Source organism: Phocoena sinus, chromosome 6, assembly GCF_008692025.1.
Source record: "Phocoena sinus isolate mPhoSin1 chromosome 6, mPhoSin1.pri, whole genome shotgun sequence".
Lineage (NCBI taxonomy): Eukaryota > Metazoa > Chordata > Mammalia > Artiodactyla > Phocoenidae > Phocoena > Phocoena sinus.
Genome location: NC_045768.1, coordinates 35519070 through 35538616, shown reverse-complemented (window position 1 = coordinate 35538616; position 19547 = coordinate 35519070). Strand labels below are relative to the sequence as shown.

At 43.4% G+C, this 19547-nt stretch overlaps 1 protein-coding gene across 7 annotated transcripts in view; it reads right to left on the bottom strand.

Annotated features, from left to right (window-relative positions):
• Positions 1 to 98: 98 nt before the first annotated feature.
• The window catches only part of FBXO10 (F-box protein 10), an 83322-nt gene continuing 63873 nt past the window's right edge, over positions 99 to 19547 (bottom strand). The window contains exons 11-15 of one of the 7 annotated variants that reach the window (XR_004350349.1): positions 19315 to 19496; positions 16738 to 17120; positions 6209 to 6294; positions 5185 to 5263; positions 1471 to 1598 (exon numbers count right to left, since the gene is read on the bottom strand). Coding sequence is in view for 2 of the 7 variants with exons in the window: in XM_032634797.1 (XP_032490688.1) it covers positions 16946 to 17120; positions 19315 to 19496 (357 nt within the window). In the remaining 5 variants the exon portion in view is untranslated. Of the gene's footprint in view, positions 1599 to 5184; positions 5264 to 5285; positions 6295 to 12524; positions 12561 to 14701; positions 17121 to 19314; positions 19497 to 19547 lie in introns of those variants that run through there. The other 6 variants (XR_004350351.1, XR_004350350.1, XR_004350348.1 and 3 more) reach the window with 6 other exon arrangements.

Genomic DNA, 19547 nt, shown 5'->3' with positions numbered 1-19547 from the left:
AAGCCCAGTAGTGGGGTGGAAGAGGAGGCTTCAGGTCACCAATGTGATGGGCTTGCCAAAACAGACTAATTTAGTTCCGGGCTGCTGAAACAGCAGAGCCAAATCAGAGGAAATGATTAACCCACTTGCTCTGCCTGGCTCAAGCCACACAGAGGGCAGGAGTCAGCTCTGAAAGCCACGTTTTTGAGGGGAGTGAATCAGTCAGAGTCCAGTGCAGAAAACAAATGGTCCTAGATATTCTTAAGGAGAAAGGAGTTTAATACATGGATATAAAGTACTATAAAATTGTTAAAGGGTTGCAGGAGCGGGAGTCAGGAGGTTGCTACTGGAACTGCTGAGTTCAAGAACACAGCTGGGGTGGCCAGCCAGGCATGAAGAAGCCACTTGAATTCATGAAGCTACTTGAATTCAGCTGCTTCTTGAACTCATGAAGCCGGAAACTTGACACTGAAATTCTGGTTCAGCCACCCATGCTATCAGTACCCATGCTCTACCTCCTTGCTTGTCAGCACAAACAGCCAAAAGATTAAGAGGCTGGCCTCCATCTTGCTTCCTTTTTCTCTGAGTACATATATAGGAACTTAATTTGCAACTAGAATCCTAGCAGCAAGGGAGTCTTTGAAATAGGTTTCAGCCTCTAGTTACAGGAAGCCATACCAGAAGCAGATGGGAAGGGATGCTGACTGCCACCAACCTTATCTGCCAGGGGGAGATGGAGAAGTCAAGTGTCCAGAGGGGTGCTGTGAGGAACGGGACTATGACATGGAGGGACTTAGGTATGTGGCTAATGCTCAGACTCAGCTCTTTTTTTTTTTTAAAGAGAAGGTGACTACTTAAAAAATATTTTTTTAAACATCTGTGTTTATTATTATTATTTTTTTTGCGGCACGCGGGTCTCTCACTGTTGTGGTCTCTCCTGTTGTGGAGCACAGGCTCCGGATGCGCAGGCCCAGTGGCCATGGCTCACGGGCTCAGCCGCTCTGTGGCATGTGGGATCCTCCCGGACCGGGGCACAAACCCGTGTCCCCTGCATCAGCAGGCGGACCCTCAACCACTGTGCCACCAGGGAAGCCCCTTTTATTATTTTTAAAATTTTATTTTTTGGCTGCGTTGGGTCTTCGTTGCTGTGTGTGGGCTTTCTCTAGTTGCAGCGAGAGGGACCTACTCTTCGTTGCAGTGCGTGGACTTCTCATTGCGATGGCTTCTCTTGTTGCGGGGCACAGGCTCTAGGTGTGCAGGCTTCAGTAGTTGCAGCACGCAGGCTCAGTAGTTGTGGCACGCGGGCCCTAGAGTGTGCGGGCTTCAGTAGTTGAAGCATGTGGGCTCAGTAGTTGTGGCTCGCAGGTTCTAGAGCGCAGGCTCAGTAGTTGTGGCACACAGGCTTAGCTGCTCCGCGGCATGTGGGATTTTCCTACACCAGGGATTGAACCAGTGTCCCCTGCATTGGCAGGTGTATTCTTAACCACTGTGCCACCAGGGAAGGTCCCCCAGACTCAGCTCTTCAAGGTTCTTCTGAGGCAGTGGGAGCAGCTGAGGTGTGTGGTGCTTGTGCTGGGGGCCAGAGACAGTGGAGGAAGGAAGACAGAATCCAGCTCTCTCTGAAAATGAGAAAGGAGGAAGTTTACACAGCAGCTGGGACATCCGTTAGGGAATACATGGTAAAAATGGGCCTTGCATGACTCATTCGGGACAGGTGATCCTTATATTTCTTTGAGCACTGGGATGTGGTTATCAGAGCCACTTCTATGGCAAGGCCAGGCTTAAAGTGCACATTTTCCATGCTCTTGTCTGGCTTGTCCCCATTTGTATCTGATCCTGGGTAGCGGGCACTTGTAGCATACTTGATCTCCGTCCAGCAGAGATGTGAGCAGGAAATCTAAGTGCCTCTTGTTTTTCTTGACCTAAGCTGTTGTGAAAATCAAGTATGTGACTCTGCATCAGAAGAAAAAATAATATCCTGATCTGTCTCTGGGAAAAGAATTCCTAGTGTGCTTATGGCTTAAAATGTGTTTTCATGCATACTTTTTAGATTCTGGTGGTTTTGACACCTTGAGGCTTAATTTCCAGCAGTGATTAGATCACAGCATGTGACCTGGCCTCTGAAGAGCCTCTGTCCTAGTGAGGAAGCAGCTTTCTTTAGTCACTCACAAAGAGGAGTGATATTGATGGGCAAGAGCCTAGGATGGTAAATATACAATTGATCCTTGAACAACATGAATTTGAACTGCCTGGGTCCACTTATACATGGATTTTTTTCAATAGTAAACACTATAGTACCATGCAAGTGGTTAGTTGAACCCGCAGATGTGGAACGGATATGGAGGGCTGACATAAATTATATGTGGATTTTTCAACTGCATGGTCAGTGCCCCTAACCCTTTGCATTGTTCAGGGGTCAGCACTATACTTGTCCTGGGTGACAACAGGTATACTTCATTAACTGTAGGTGATGCAGTCCCAGAGGTTGACTGAAACGCAAGTTTCTGTTCATCAAGGGGTTTGGGGTCAGAAGGCTCAAAAGAGGGCCTTTTTCAACAAGTCTCGTGAGAGGGTGCCTAACACAGTGCCTGGCATATAAGTGCCAGTGTCTGTGGAATGAATCATAGTGCATGAGCTGCACCTTCTTTCCTTGGCAGAGCTATTAGGCAGTAAACACTTGTAGAATAATGGGATCGTACTAGGTTTTTCCTAGCTCTAAAACCCCATTTATTTACTGATCCATTCACAGAGGATTCCTTGATCCAACCAAGTTATTTGCCATAATGTTGCTTGATGACCTCTTTGAAGAAAAAGAGACTGTGGGCTAGATGCTTGTATCTTTAATAAGATTTTCAGTTCGTGGAATAACTTACGGGTGTTAACAGAATGAAGTCTGTTCCCTGGAGGGAAGTTTCTGTGGCCCTGACCTGCTGGACATTTAACAGTGATGAAGTCAAAGAAGGTGTATTTAACATACCTGCAGAGGACCCAACCTGGAAATAGCTAATTAGGTAAAAATTTTTAAAGTGCCTTTTAAGAACTTTATTTTGATATGTCATACTTAGAAAATAGTTGCAAGAATAGTACAAAGAACTCCTGTGTATCCTTTACCCAGATGCTCCAACTGTTCACGCGTTGTCCTATTTATTATTTGCTTTATATATTTATATATCTCTTTTTGAACCATTTGGGACAATTTGAGAAAAGCACCCTACCCTTTTTATCTTAAGTACTTCAGTATGTATATCCTAAGAATAAGGACTTTCTCTTCTATAAGCACATTACACTTATCAAAAGCAGGAACTAGAGCAATGATACAATACCAGTATCTGGCCCACAGCTCATATTCAGATTTTGCTGATCACATCTCTTTGGTCTTACTTAATCTAAAACAATTCCCCAGTCTTTGCCTTTCTTAACCTTGATATTTTGAAGAGTAAGTCAGTTATTCTGTAGGGTATCCCTCTATTTAGGTTTGTCTGGTGTTTCCTTGTGATTGGATTCAGGACATACGTTTTTGGCAGGGAATTCACAGGCATGGTGCTGTGTCCCAAGTGCATCACAGTAGATGGTTTATCTTGTTCTCGCTGATAACTTACTCCTTGGTTAAGGTTATGTTCTGTGAAGTTACTACACTGTGAAGTTACTACTTTTCTTTCTGTATTTACTAAGTAATTTGTGGAAAGATACTTTGAGCCTCTAAACGTCCTGTTCCTCATCAGACTACTACCCGTAAGTTTTAGCCTGGATTGATCATTTTTGCTGAATCAGTTATCAGGATGGCTGCAAAATGGTGAGTGATTTTCTAACTTCCATAATTTCTTATACAGTTATCATGGTATTCTGTTATGTGGAGAAGCTTTCTTTTCCATTAAAAATTTTGTGTTCATTTAGTTATCAGTATGGACTCATAGATTCTTATCCTGTGAACATTGTTATCATTTATTTTGATACTCAGATTGTACCACGTTTGGTCAATCTGAGTTCCTTCAAGCTAGCTCCTGTATCCCCATCATTTTAAGGGTGCTTCCTTAATTTCTGCCACAAGATATTCTAGCTGTCTTGTACTTTGCCTGCTCCAGCCCTGGAATCAGCCTTTTATCCAAGGAGCCTGGATAGGTGGCAAATGATGGGCCCAAACCAAGAAGTGAAATACCATCCTGACAATTAAGACAGGGCCTTCGGCTGCACTCAGGCAAGTACTGGTTTCTGAGCAGGGGTGACAGTTGTGTTGTGAGTCACTCAGATTGCACCAGAGGGCCATGCTAGGCTTGACTGCATTTAAAAAGGACGATAATCATGGAGAATGGGCTCCAGAGCCCCACGGCCATAACTGCACCCTGCAAAGTTCTGGACAGGAAGGGAGAAAGAACTAGTGGGATGAGGGTGTTCATATCAGGAGACTACTCAGGGTTGGAACAAGCCCAGCAGGCCCCATGTGAGTCCACTATGAGGAACCATTTGGAGAAGAGACTTCCTCTGTGCTGGTGGAAGGAAGGAAAGGGAAGAAGGTGGGTCCAGGGCTGTTGCTGAGGATAGTGTAGGCTCATGTGCTTTTCTAAGACCCAGCTCTGGCTCTTGTCCGGTCTGGCCACAGCATGCCCACCATTCCCTGTAGTCAGGGTCTCCTCTGGCTACAAGGGGCAGTGGCCTCAACAGGACTGGGAGGTCTGGATGATGAAGTTGTATTGGTCTTTTTTTTTTTAAATTTAGGTATGGTTGATTTACAATGTTTCAGGTATAGAGCAGTGATTCAGTTACTATATATATATATATTCTTTTTCAGATTCTTCTCTATTATAGGTTATTACAAGATACTGAATGTAGTTCCCTGTGCTATACAGTAGGTCCTTGTTTATTTTATATATAGTAGTGTGTATCTGTTAATCCCAAATTCCTGACTTTTCTCCCCTCTCCCCATATTGGTCTTTGCTGTGCTTGTACACTTCTATCAGCAGGCATCAATATTTGGGCCTGACTGGCCAGCAGGGAAGGCCAGGGAGGCCACAGTGTAAGCTGCTTGGGTAGGGGGCAGCTGAGACCTGTGAGCTCTTCATGGGGGTTAAACTTTCACCTGTGGGAAGTCACCCTGCGGAGGGGACTTAGCTACTGCAGACTGAATCAAGCGACCCCAGGGAAGCACAGCACCATTAGAAAATCCTATCTTCTGATCCATAATTGCTGCACGTAAGAGCTGGGACATACCTCCTGAGGCACAGGATGAGACTCCTAAACTCTGCCTTCTTTGGGCTCTCCCAGAGCCACCCAGGGCACTGGAGTGGATCTGGAAAAATGACCAGATGGTGAGGGGACAGTCTCCAAACTGGCATGTATGAACGGAGGGCAGGAGCAGGGTGGATCCCAGGGGGATAAGGATGCTGTCTGTAAATCTCTGGAGAGTTGCCACAGACAGAGGGAAAAGATGTCCTTTGGGGGCTCCAGAAGATAGAAATACTAGGAATGGGGTTGGGTTTGTTTCCTTATCCATTCATCTATATGTCCAACACTTAATGAGTTTGCTGGGTGTTAGGTATAGAGGATCAACAGTGCATGACCTCACAGGGCATGGGAGGCGTGGGGAATCAGACATATCAAGACTTTTTCAGTGCAGAGGATTTCAGTGCCACCGTGGGGATAACACAGGTGGGTAGGTGGGTAGGAGAGCGTGGAGGAAGGGCACATAACTAAGATTTGAAGAGATCAAGGGAAGTGTTCCATGGAATGATGATGAAGTAGGATCCTGAAGTATGGGTAGGATTTAGCCAGGGAGACAGATTTTTGGCTCAATTAATCAGATGGAGTAGGTTCTCTTGGGCAGGTCTGGCCTGTGGGAGAGCAAGCCCTGCAGTCAACCAATGCAGGCTACTCAGAGCAGTCTCCTTCCAGATGCTTCCCCACCCACGGAAGACCTAGGGTAGGATAGGTGTTCTGTGTTCCTCCCACTTCTGCCTCCAAATGACTTGGTGGAAGATGGGCACTGTATGTGTGTGTCCCCCAGCTGTTCCTATTACAGAAGCCCTAGATAACAGCCTTACTCATACGTCTTCTGTATACAAGCTCTTAACACTTGATGGGAAACGTTCAACTACTGGCCTTCACGGGCATCACCACTCAGAACTCAGTTCCTTCTGGGGAGAGCAGTCGAGATGGCGGAGTAGTAAGATGTGAAGCTCACCACCTCCTTTCACAAATACATCAAAAATACATCTACATGTGGAAAGGTTCTCACAGAATATCCACTGAATGCTGGCAGAAGACCTCATGGAAAGGTTCTCACAGAATATCCACTGAATGCTGGCAGAAGACCTCATACCTCTGAAACAGCAAGAAAATCTATGTAAGTGGGTAGGGCAAAAAGGAAAAAAATGAGAAAGGAATCTGGATCGGACCTGGGCCCCTGGGAGAGAGCTGTAAAAGAAGAAAGGTTCCTGCACCCTTGGAAGTTCTTTTGCTGGCAGAGAGATCAGCTGTTATAAGAGGGAGCTTCAGAGCCTTGGAGTAGAGCACAGCAACCAGTCTGCAGCAGCTAGAATGGAGAGAGACCTGCACAGACGGTCAGTGCCACTGCTTTGCACTTCCCAGCCTGAGATGCGTGTCTACTGGTGCGGGCAGGGGCTGGATGAAGCAGCTTGGGCTTTGGAGATCAGACCTGGGGAGAGGGCTGGGGTGGGCTGTGCAGAAACAGCCTGAAGCGGTCGGAGTCTTGTGCAACCCTATCTGAAGCTGTACGAGGAGGAAGCCTGGGCTGCCTTAGAGGCCAGGCACCGTTGTGTGGGCCATGTGCAAGGGGAGGGGCAGAACCTGCCATTACAGCCTTGTCCCCTGTGCAAGCTCTCAGTGGAACACTTCTTACACTCACTGCAGGAGCCGTCTCGAGCTGCTGACTATGCCCTCCCGGGGAGCAGAGCTGCGAGCTGCCTCTGCTCCCATGGCATGCTCCAGGGCCATGCATGAGCTGCCACTGCCACTGAGAGTCCCACGACTGGGCACCAGCCGCCGTATCTGCACACTCCCTGTTAAGGGGATAATGGCCAGCAAGCGCTGAGGAAAGAGGCGATAGGCAGCCATACTAAGAACAGCCCTTGAACCAAAAATGTTAAACCCACACAAGCTACACAGGGATGCCCCCACATATAAAGAGCCTCCTAAGACCACAGTAGATAATTGTTTCTCCTAAACTCACAGAATAAGAGAAATACAAGTAAAATGAAGAAGCAGGGGAGCCACTCCGAGTTAAAAGACCAAGAGAATTCCCCTGAAAGAATAATGAAACAGACCTCTTTAGTTTAACACACACCAATTTCAAAAAGATAATAAAAATATTGAAGTAATTAAGGCTATCGACAAAAATGCAGAGCACTGTAAAAAGGAACTGGAAACTATACAGAGGAACCAATAAAAATTAGAAAACTCATTTACTGAGACAAAAACTGAATTAAAGGCAATGAATAGAATAAATAATGCAGAACGAACAAGCAGCCCGGAAGACAGAATAATGGAAATCACCCAATCAGGACAGCAGACAGGAGGCCAAATGAATAAAAATGCAAGCAATAGAAGAGACCTATGGAATAATACAAAGCATGCCAATCTAGGCATAATAGGGAATCCAGGAGGGGGAGAAAGAGTAAAGGGGATTGGAAATGTATTTGAAGAAATTATGGCTGAAAACTTCATAAACCAAAAGAAGGAAACATATCCAGGTACAGGAAGCACAGAGGGTCCAAACAAAGTAAACCCAAACAGACCTACACCAAGACATTTTATAATAAAAACGGCAAAAATTAGAGTTAATTACAAGGGAAGCCCCATGAGGCTATCAGCATTTCTCTACGGAAACGTTTCAAGCCAGAAGGGAGTAGGAAGATATATTCAAAGTCCTGAAAGGGAAAAATCTGCAACCTAGAATACTTTACCCAGCAAGATTATCATTTAGAATAGGAGAAAGAATTTCTGAGACAAGCAAAAACGAAAAGAATACAGCAATACTAAAACCTATCCTAAAGAAAATATTGAAATCTTCTCTAAATAGAAAAGAAGAATATATAGGAAAGAGAAAATCACAATTGGAGAGAAAAATCACCTATAAATAAGCCAGTACACAGATTTTTAAAAAATCAAATTTCTGTGAATGTGATAATAACCACAATGAACAGCAAAAGGATGAACATGAAGATGTAAAAGAGGACATCAAAATCATAAAATGTGGAGGAGAGTCAGAAAATGTAGATTTTTTTCTTCATTTCCTAGAACGTGTTTGAGCCTCTATGACTACTAGTCTAAGGCAAGGAGACAGAAGATGGGGTTAACATACTTGAAAAACAGGGTAACCACAAATCAAAAACATATGACAGATTCACAAAAACCAAGAAGAGAACATAAGTATAATACAAAAGAAGAACATCAAACCACAAAAGGAAAAACAGAAAGGGACAAAGAGGAAATATAAAATCAACAGGAAACCAAGGTTAAAATGGCAATAAATACATATCTATCAATAATTATTTATTAGTGGACTAACTACTCCAATCAGAAGACACAGTGTGGCAGATTGGATTATAAAAACAAGAGCTTACAATATGCTACTTAGAGGAGGCCCACTTTAGGGCAAAGGACACACACAGATTGAAAGTGAGGAGACAGAAAAATATTTCATGCAAATGGAAATGAAAAGAAAGTGGGGGTTGCAATACTCATATCTGACAAAATATACTTTAAAACAAGCCATAAAGAAAGATAAAGGACACTATGTAATGATAAAAGGATCAACACAAGAAGAGGATTTTACAGTCATCAACATATATGCACCTAATATAGAAGCACCCAAATACATAAAATACTAACAGACATAAAGGCAGAAATTGACAACCATACAATAATAGTAGGAGGCGTTAGCACCACACTTACACCAATGAACAGATTTTCTAGACAGAAAATCAGTAAGGCAACAGAGATCCTAAATGATACAACAGTCAGAACTAATTGATATTTTCAGTACATTACACCCCCCCAAAATAGAATACACATTATTTTCAAATGCACATGGAACATTCTCTAGGATTGACCACATATTAGGGCACAACAAATTTAAGAGTATAGAAATTATCTCAAGCATCTTTGTGACCGTAAGAGCATGAAACTAGAAATCAACCACAGAAAAATCAAACAATTACATGGAGACTAAACAACATACTAAAAAAACCAATGGGTCAACGATGAAATCTAAGAGGAAATTTAAAAATACCTTGAGACAAATGACAATGAGAACACAACCATACAAAATCTATGGGATGCAGCAAAAGCAGTTCTTAGAGGGAAGTTCATAGTGATACAGGCCTTCCTCAAAAAAAAACAAGTCTCAAACAACCTAACCTGCCACTTAAAAAGAACAAACAAAACTGAAAGTCAGCAGAAGGAAGGAGATAATAAAGATCAGAGAGGAAATAGAGAATCTCAAAAATTATATTAAAAAATCAATAAAGCCAAGAGCTGGTTTTTTGAAAGGGTAATAAACAAGATTGACAAACTCCTGTCCAGGCTCATCAAGAAGAAAAGAGAGAACCCGAATAAGAAATGAAAAAGGAGAGATAATAACCAATACTGCAGAAATACAGAAAGCCGTAAGGGAATACTATGAACAATTATATGCCAACAAATTCTACAACCCAGAAGAAATGGACAAGTTTCTAGAAACATACAGCCCACCAAAAATGAACCAAGAAGAAATAGATAATTTGAACAGACTGATCACTAGAGGTGAAACAGAATCTGTAATTTAAAAACTCCCTACAAACAAAAGTCCAGGACCAGATAGCTTCACAGGCAAATTCTACCAAACATGCAAAGAACTTATACTGATCCTTCTCAAACTCTTCCCAAAAAACTGAAGAGGAAGGAACACTCCCAAAGACATTTTATGAAGCCACCATCAGCCTGATAACAAAACCTGACAAAAGACACCACCAAAAAAGAAAATTACAGGCCAATATCTTTGATGAATTGATGAATATAGATACAAAAATTCTCAACAAAATATTAGCTAACAGAATCCAACAACACATTAAAAAGATCATATACCATAACCACATGGGAGTCATCCCAAGTTCACAAGAATGGTTCAACATATGCAAATCAGTCAATGTGATACACCACATAAACAAAAGACAAAAACCCACAATCATCTCAATAGATGCAGAAAAAGCATTTGACAAGATTCAATATCCATTCATGATAAAAACTCTCACCAAAGTGGGTATAGAGGGAACATATCTCAACATAATAAAACCTATTTATGACAGACCCACAGCCAATATAATACTCAACAGTGAAAAGCTGAAAGCCTTCCCACTAAAATCTGGAACAAAACAAGGATGCCTACTCTCACCACTTCTCTTCAACACAGTATTGGAAGTCCTAGCCACAGCAATCAGACAATAAAAAGAAAAGGTATCCAAACTGGAAAAGAGGTAAAACTGTCACTCTTCGCACATGACACGATACTCTCTCTATACAAAGAACCGTAAAGTCTCCACACAAAAACTATTAGAATAAATAAATTCAGCAAGGTAGCAGGATACAAGATTAACATACAGAAATTGGTTGCATTTCTTTATGCTAACTGAAATATCAGAAAAGGAATATAAAAAACTATACCTTCCAAAATCTCACCCCCCAAAATAAAATACTTAGGAATAAACCTGACTAAGGAGATGAAAGACTTATATGCTGAGGACTATAAAACAATAAAGTAAACTGAAGATGATTCAAAGAAATGGAAAGATACCCAATGCTCTTGGAGGAATGAATATTGTTAAAATGTCCATACTACCCAAAGCAATCTACAGATTTAATGTGATCCCTATCATATTACCCATGACATTTTTCACAGAACTAGAACAAATAATCCTAAAATTTATATGGAATCATAAAAGACCCAGAATTGCCAAAGCAATGATGATGAAAAAGAACAAAGCAGGAGGCATAACCCTCCCAGAGTTCAGACAATACTACAAAGCTACAGTAATCCAAACAGCGTGGTATTGGCACAAAAACAGCCATATGGATCAATGGAACAGAGTAAAGACCCCAGAGATTAACTCATACCGCTATGGTCAATTAATCTTAGATAAAGAAAGAATATACAATGGGGAAAAGTCTTTTCAGTAGTGTTGGGAAAGTTGGACAGCCGTGTGTAAATCAGTGAAGTTAGAACACACTCACCATACACAAAAATAAACTCCAAATGGCTTAAAGACTTAGACATAAGTCTTGACACCAAAAAATTCCTAGAAGAGAATATAGGCAAAACATTCTCTGACATAAGTCGTACCACTGTTTTCTTAGGTCAGTCTCCCAAGGCAACAGAAATAAAAACAAAAATAGACAAATGGGATCTAATCAAACTTACAGGCTTTTGCACAGCACAGGAAGCCATAAACAAAACGAAAAGACAACCTACAGAATGGGAGAAAATATTTGCAAATGATGCAACTGGCAAGGGCTTAATTTCCAAAATACAAACAGCTCATACAACTCAACAACAGAAAAACAACCCAATCGAAAAACGTGCAGAAGACCTAAAGAGACATTTCTCCAAAGAAATACAAATGGCCAATAGGCATGTGAAAAGATGCTCAACATTGCTAATTACTAGAGAAATGCAAATCAAAACTGCAACAAGGTACCAACTCACACTGGTTAGAATGGCCATCATTAAAAACTCTAGAAACAAATGCTGGAAAGGATGTGGAGAAAAGGGAACCCTACTACACTACTGGTGGAAATGTAAGTTGGTACAGCCACTATGGAAAACAGTATTCCATTCCTCAGAAAACTAAAAATAGAATTACCGTATGATCCAACAGTCCCACTCCTGGGCATATATCCAGACAAAACTCTAATCCAAAAAGATACATGCAGCCCTATGTTCATAGCAGCACTATTCACAACAGCCAAGATATGGAAACAATCTAAATGTCCAGTGATAGATGAATGGATAAAGAAGATACGGTACATATATAGAATGGAACACTACTCAGTCATAAGAGAACGAAATAGTGGCCATTTGCAGCAACGTGGATGGACCTAGAGATTATCATACTAAGTGAAGTCAGAGAAAGACAAATACCATACGATATCACTTATAATGTAGAATCTAAAATATGACAAAATGAACCTATCTACAAAACAGAAACAGACTCATGGACATAGAGAACAGACTTGGGGTTGCCAAGGGGGAGGGGGTTGGGGGAGGGACAGCGGGAGGCTGGGGTTAGCAGGTGTAAGCTATTACATGTGGAATGGATAAACAACAACGTCCTACCATACAGCACAGAGAACTATATGCAGTATCCTATGATAAACCATAATGGAAAAGAATATAAAAAAGAATGTAGGGCTTCCCTGGTGGTGCAGTGGTTGAGAGTCCGCCTACCGATGCGGGGACACGGGTTTGTGCCCCGGTCCGGGAAGATCCCACATGCCGAGGAGCAGCTGGGCCCATGAGCCATGGCCACTGAGCCTGCGCGTCCGGAGCCTGTGCTCCACAACGGGAGAGGCCACAACAGTGAGGGGCCCGCATACTGAAAAAAAAAAAAAAAAAAGGATGTGTGTATATATATATATATATGTATGTATAACTGAATCACTTTGCTGTACAGCAGAAATTAACACAACACTGTAATTCAACTATACTTCAGTTAAAAAACCAAAGAACTCAATTACTTCTGTAAAAAAGGGGCAATAGCCTCACCAAGTCAGTGCTTAATATACTACTGATGGGATATAAGATGATTTTAGTGGCATGGGGGTGTATCAGGATATATGAGGTTATGCTGACTTGGCTAAGCTGCAGTAACAAATTTCCCCCAAATGTTTGGTTTCAACAAAGGTTTAGTTGCTTGTGATACTGTGAATATTTTCATTTTAACAGTTTAGTGTGTATTAAAACCACTAGCCTTTCATTTATAGTAGTGAAGTAATGTAAACATTTCTTTTTAGTTAAGTTCCTGGATAGGGTCCTGGAATGGAAAAAGGACACTAGGTAATGACTAAGGAAATATGAATAAACTGTGGACTTTAGTTAATAATAATGTGTCTACTGGCCCATTAATTTTGACAAATGTACCATACTAATGCAAGGTGTTAATAACAGGGAAGCTTGGCAGGAAAGGTAGTACGGGAACTCTCTACCATCTATCTCCTCACTTTTACTATAAATCTAAAACTTATAGACAGTCTTCAATAAGGGGTGCTGGGAAAACTGGACAGCTGCATGTAAAAGAATGAAATTAGAACATTTTTGTGTGTATGGTTTTAGAAAAACTCTAATGGATTAAAGACCTAAACGTTAAGACCTGAAACCATGAAACTCCTAGAAGAAAACACAGGCAGAACACACTTTGACATAAATCGTGCGATATTTTTTGGAGCTGTCTCCTAAGGCAAAGGAAACAAAAGCAAAAATAAACAAATGGGACCCAGTTAAACTTAAAAGCTTTTGCACAGCAAAGGAAACCATAGACAAAACAACAAAAAGACAACCTACTGAATGGGAGAAAGTATTTGCAAGTGGTATGACCAATAAGGGGTTAATATCCAAAATGTATAAAAAGCTCATACAACTCAACATCAAAAAAATAATCTGATTAAAAAATGGTCACAAAACCTAAATAGACATTTTTCCAAAGAAGATAGATAGTTAACAGGCACATGAAGAGATGCTCAACATCATTAGTCATCAGAGAAATGCAAATCAAAACCACAATGAAATATCACCTCACACCTGTCAGAATGGCTGTCATCACCACAAACAACAAATGTTGGTGAGAACATGGAGAAAACGGAACCCTTGTGCACTGTTGGTGGGAATGTATACTGGGGAAGCCACTATGGAAGACAGTATGGTGTTTACTCAAAAGACTAAAAGTAGAACTACTATATGATCCAGCAATTCTCCTCCTGGGAATATATCTGAAGAAAATGAAAACACTAATTTGAAAAGATACATGCACCCCAATGTTCGCAGCAGCATTATTCATAATAGCCAAGATGTGGAAACAACCTAAGTAATCCATCAATAGATGAATGGATAAAGAAGATGTGGTATATATATATATATATACACAATGGAATCCTACTCAGCCATAAAAGATAATGAAATTTTGCCATTTGCAACAAGGATGCACTTGGATGCTGATTCACTTTGTTATAAAGCAGAAACTAACACACCATTGTAAAGCAATTATACTCCAATAAAGATGTTAAAAAAAAAAAGATGCACTTGGAGGGTATCGTGCTTAGTGAAATAAGTCAGAGAAAGGCAAATGCTGTATATCACATATGTGGAATCTAAAAAACTAGTGAATATAACAAAAAACAACATACTCTCATATGTAGAGAACAAATTAGTGGTTACCAGTGGGAGGGAGAAGGGGGGAGGGGCAAGGCTAGGGTAGGGAATTAAGAGGTATAAACTACTATGTATGAAATAAATAAGCTACAAGGATATATTGTACAGCACAGGGAATATAGCCAATATTTTATAAATGGAGTATAACCTTTAAAAATTGTGTATCATTGTGTTGTACACCTAAAACATACATTATACATCAACTATACCTGTTAATAAAAAGACATGAGAAAAAATTCTAAAAAAAAAAGTCTTTTTAATTAAAAGAGGATTTAAAGAAAAATATTAAGTACTAGCTTTCTCCTCAGCTGACATGTGGATATGGCAAACACTGTAAGATGCTAAGTGACTGAAGCTGGGAAAAATGTGGTCATGGATCTCATGTCATCCATACCAGGGACCTCACTGTTACTCTTCACAAAGCCCAAGGGGCAGGCAGGACTGCAACTACAGTCCCTGACTGACACACGAGGACACAGACCTTGGAACTTGGAATCAGGTGGGAACAAGCTGGATGGACAAGATGGCCCTGGTCTCAAGTCTCCTTCAGTGGAAGCAGTGGTGCCTTGCGGGGGCAGAGTGGTGAGAGGCCTACATCCAGCGCTCAGGAACCCTAGCACATACCCAGACCAAGGAAAGTACCCCGAAAAGTGCCTCCTTTAAAATAGAGAACTTTATTTTGGTTGCTGAGATTTTCATAAGCACTTGGTTCACAGAAAAGTCATTCATTACAAAATAATAAAAGGCAGCATTTAGTACAGCAACTCACACTGGGGCCACAGGTAAGTGCAAAGGACAGCGCTGGGGATGGGAGGGGCCCACGCTCTTGTGCCCGAAGTCCTCAGGGGGTAGCCAGTGCTCCTGGCTCCCTCTAGCCCAACCTACTCCACCCGGGAGAGCAGCACCGGGGGCCTGGCAGAACCAGCCTGGGAAGCCATCTGTGAGGTGCACGACAGTGACCCTACCAGGCTGGTGAGGCCCCACATGAAGGGCCGGGTGGGCGGGGGACTGTTCAGGCTGAACCAGGCCTGCATCGGCCCCCTTCCTAGAGCAGTGGGTCTGAGCCTACCTGGCTCTGGAACCTTAACACATTCACAGTTGGGTTCAGCACAGCCCTTTGGGAGCCAGCCTTCCTCTCCTCACTCAGGCTGCTAACCCTACCCCTGGGATGGGGACTGGGGACACAGGTGGTGACCCTAATGGAGCTAGCTTACAGGCAGGTCAGTGGGACAGGGATATGCCCGGGTAACTCCTAAGCTAGGCAGAATATACCCTGTGGGGGCAGAGAAAGGGCAGAGGAGGCTCAGAGAGGGCAGAGCACGGCCATCCGGGTGGCAGTGTCGAGCCTGGAAGAATGGGTGGGACCTAGGCATGTGTAGCTGGCGAGGAGGGTACACCCAGAAGAGGGGAAAGCGTGAGCCAAGGCACAGAGTGGGAAACCTTGGTAGGGTCAGTAAAGGCAGGAGGTCATTCATGAGAATGTGGACACAGACGAGGGCCCTAGGCACCTCGGTCTCTGCCAGTCTTGCACCCAGGAGGGGCACCTGGTTTGGGTGTGCTTGTGGGATTCAATCCTCTCTGTGCAGCAAGCGCTGAACCAATGTCCTCCTGAATCTGGGAGCAACCTGAAGGTAGAGCAGTCAGGTGCATCTCTGCACCATCCAGCCCAGCACGCGCCTGCACACCTAAGCCACTTGAAAGAAGCCTTCTCCACACGCCCCCTCCTGTTTTCAGCATGTCCCTGTCATTCCTGGGGCAGCCTTTCAAGAGGGGCTCCTTATCCCAAGCCCCTTCCTCCCTCACAGGTCCATGTCCAAGAGAACTGTGTCCTTAAGAAAACCAAACACAACTCCGCCAGCCTCCCCAGGCAGCAGGGTGGGTGTGGCAGTGTCCCCGTAGGGTCAAAAGTGAGGTCTAGGAAAGGGGAAAATCTGGGGCTCTTTCCATCTCACTAGAATCACTTCTCTCCCTTAGAAGTAAATCCGTTCTTCCCTGAGAAAATTCTGGGTTTGGCGTATATAAAACGCAGTTCCCTGTAACTCAAACAGAAAACCCTGACCAAGGTTTTCATTATCGATTTCCCCAACTTTTCATAATCTCTATAAGACCTCGAGGGACTAGAAACCCACCAACTTCGGTTCCCCTTTTCTCCTTGAAAAATAATTCCAGGGAATTCCCCGGCGGTCCAGTGGTTAGGACACTGCACTTTCACTGCTGAGGGCTTGGGTTCAATCCCTGGTCGGGGAACTAAGATCCCATAAGCCACATGGCGCGGCCAAAAAAACCAATCAAAAAAATCCAAGTTCTTTCCTGTTGAGGGTTGTGGAGCCAAAGGGTTTTGAAGGTACCTTGTTCTTAGTCCCCAGAAGACTTGGGAGCTTGTTTTTCAGGGCGGTGATAAGGAGACCAGGAGCCTTCACAAGCACTAATTCTTCCATCCCAAAGGCCACAACCTCAGCTTGGCTGGGCAGGGCCTGAGCCTGAGAGCAGGGTATGTGCTTCTTTCTCGGAGTCTGAGGACAGCCCGCAGCTGCCCCACTCCGTGGCTCTCCGTTCTTACAGGATGGTGCAGAAGATGCTGCGTTTGCTGTGGTAACCACCTTCCACGTGGGCTGTGATCCTGGTTGCCATGGCTGTCACCTTCTGCCCACTGTGGGCAGCAGAGGGGCCTCGGAGAGAGTTTTCAAGGTGAGGCCGTGCTGGTGGGTTCGCCAGGCACCACGTATCAGACCTGGAGGTGCAAAATAAGAGTGAACCCTTTGGGAGTCTAGAGCATCTGCTGAATGCCCTGCACAAACCTACCTTTGGCTTTATTAAATCTGGGTATAGGTTGCATCTCCCTAGTTACGTGATAGCAAAAGGAGGTGGAACATGGGCACAACTAATTCTAGTTCTAGCTCTACTTCAGATCTACATGTAACCTTGGATAGGTTCCCTCTTGTCCTCTATTTCCCCATCTTTAAACAAGGATCTAGATAAGACCAGTGGCTTGCTTGTTTTTCTTTCATTCCCCCAGCCCCATTTTTTCCCCACCTGTATGACTGTAAATGTCATGCAAGCTTTATTCACTGTCACCAAAAAATTAGAAACCACCTAAATATGCTTCAGCTGATGAACAGATAAACCGTGTGGTACGTCCATACAATAGAACACCACTCAGCGACAAAAAGAATGAATGACAGATGCCACAGGTGAATCTGGGATACACTGGGCTAAGTGTTAAGAAGCCAGACTCAAAAGACTGCACACTGTGTTGTTTCTTTTAGATGACATTCTGGAAAGTGCAGATCTACAGGAGACAAGCTGGTGGATTTCCAGTCCCTCAAGCTCTTACGGAGGTTACGAAGGGTTGGGGAAAATCAAATGGTAGTGATGTTTTGATTAGGGCTTTCTGTCCTAAGTTACAAGGAACCTGTCCTGAGTTACAAGGGATCGCCTCTTACACACATTAAATCCTAAATTGCTTAAGCCAGCAACATTGGCTTTTACGTATTTTTATGATAATAATGTCACGAGTGGGACTGTAAAGGTATGGGTAGAGTCGGAGGCTGGCTACTGTGGGGTGAGTAAAAGCCTGGGGCTATGTTCAAAGATCTGCAAGCATTTGCGTTTGGCAGCAGAGTGAGCTCCTGAGAAGAAGTGATGAAAAGAGAGGAAATTAGGAGCGGACAGTGCACAGGGGCCAATGCCAGGCCTACAGGTCTGGGCTGTACCCTGTACCCTGGGGTCTCCAAAGCCGGAGGAGGAAGTGGACCCCAGGGAGTCTACAATATGATCTGCTGGGATTTGGGAAGACAATATTAGAATTTCTACTATATCGTATTTTATAAGTTATGACTATATAAATATACATACTGAGGGGGTTTCCTCAAAAAATATTTGTTACTGAGAAAGTGTATAATAAAAAAACAGAGTAGAGATCATTACTATAGAAAAAGAGGCTCCATCCAGGGTTTCTGACCATGCATGTGACGTGGCCAGAGCTGATTTAGAAAGATTACTCTGGCAGGATGCAGAGGACAGCCTGCAGGTCGGGGTAGCCCAAGCGCAGGGGGATCAGGCAGGAAGCTGCTGCAACAAGACAGTAGGATTAACAGTGCAGGAGTGATACCAACAACAATGGTATCAATAATTATTACTAATTATTATTTTTGCAACCAGTATGGCAAAGTATCAACCAACCAGAACGGAGCCCATCCATAAACAACTGAAACAGCGGTAATGGGAACAGGGGCCATGGGTCAGGATGAGGGGTGCTGACCCGAACAAGGGTGGCAGCAGTTGGGAAGAGGAGGTGCCAGGTACAAGAACATTTTAGAAACAGAATCAAGAGAACCTGGTAGCTGACTGAACTTCAGTGTCAGGGAGAAGGAGAGGCAGAGGTTTTGCTGCTGGAACAGAATGGATGGTGATGTCATCAAAATGAGGAACAGGGAAGGACAAGGGTTTGGGGAAGGTGAGTGTGAAGCAACTGTAAACTGAGGCAGAAATACTAGAAACAAGGGGCAACAGCGGCCACAGCAATGAACACTTGTGTGATACCTCGTTTATGCTGCTAGGTCACATGATCCTATTTAAACTGGTGCTACAAAGCAGACATTATTAACTGGATTTTACTAAGGCTCAGAGATGTTCAGTAACTTGCCCAAGGTCACACAGCCAGTAACTGGCAGAGGTGAGATTTGAAACCACATACCCCTGACTATTTTAAAGCTTATTCCCTCCTAGGGAGTCAGGCTCAGGTCCTCAGCCCTCAGGCCTCAGTCCTCAGGCCTGACACAAAACCCAAGCACAGGCCTTTACCTGACCAGAGCCGAAAGCTAGCAGGACTAGGGAGCAAGGGCAGCTGCAGTCTCTGAGCCTGGCTTCCCCAGTGACCTCACTGTGGTTCTAGAAGATTGGTTTAGGCAACCCCATGCACTTACTTTTTCTTGAAGACCAAGAACTTGTTGTTCTGCATGATGCATTCTTGGTTGTTTGAGATCTGCTGAAAGATGGTCTTGTTGGTCTTGCCCTGGAAGACGGTGTTCTCCTGCAGCAGAGCCTTGGCACGGCCCTGCACGGCAATGCCGTAGGCCCGGAATGAATGGATCCGGTTCTTTATTACCTGGGAGAGGCAGCCAGAGCTTGTCACACCTCAGGGACTCCTAGACTGGTA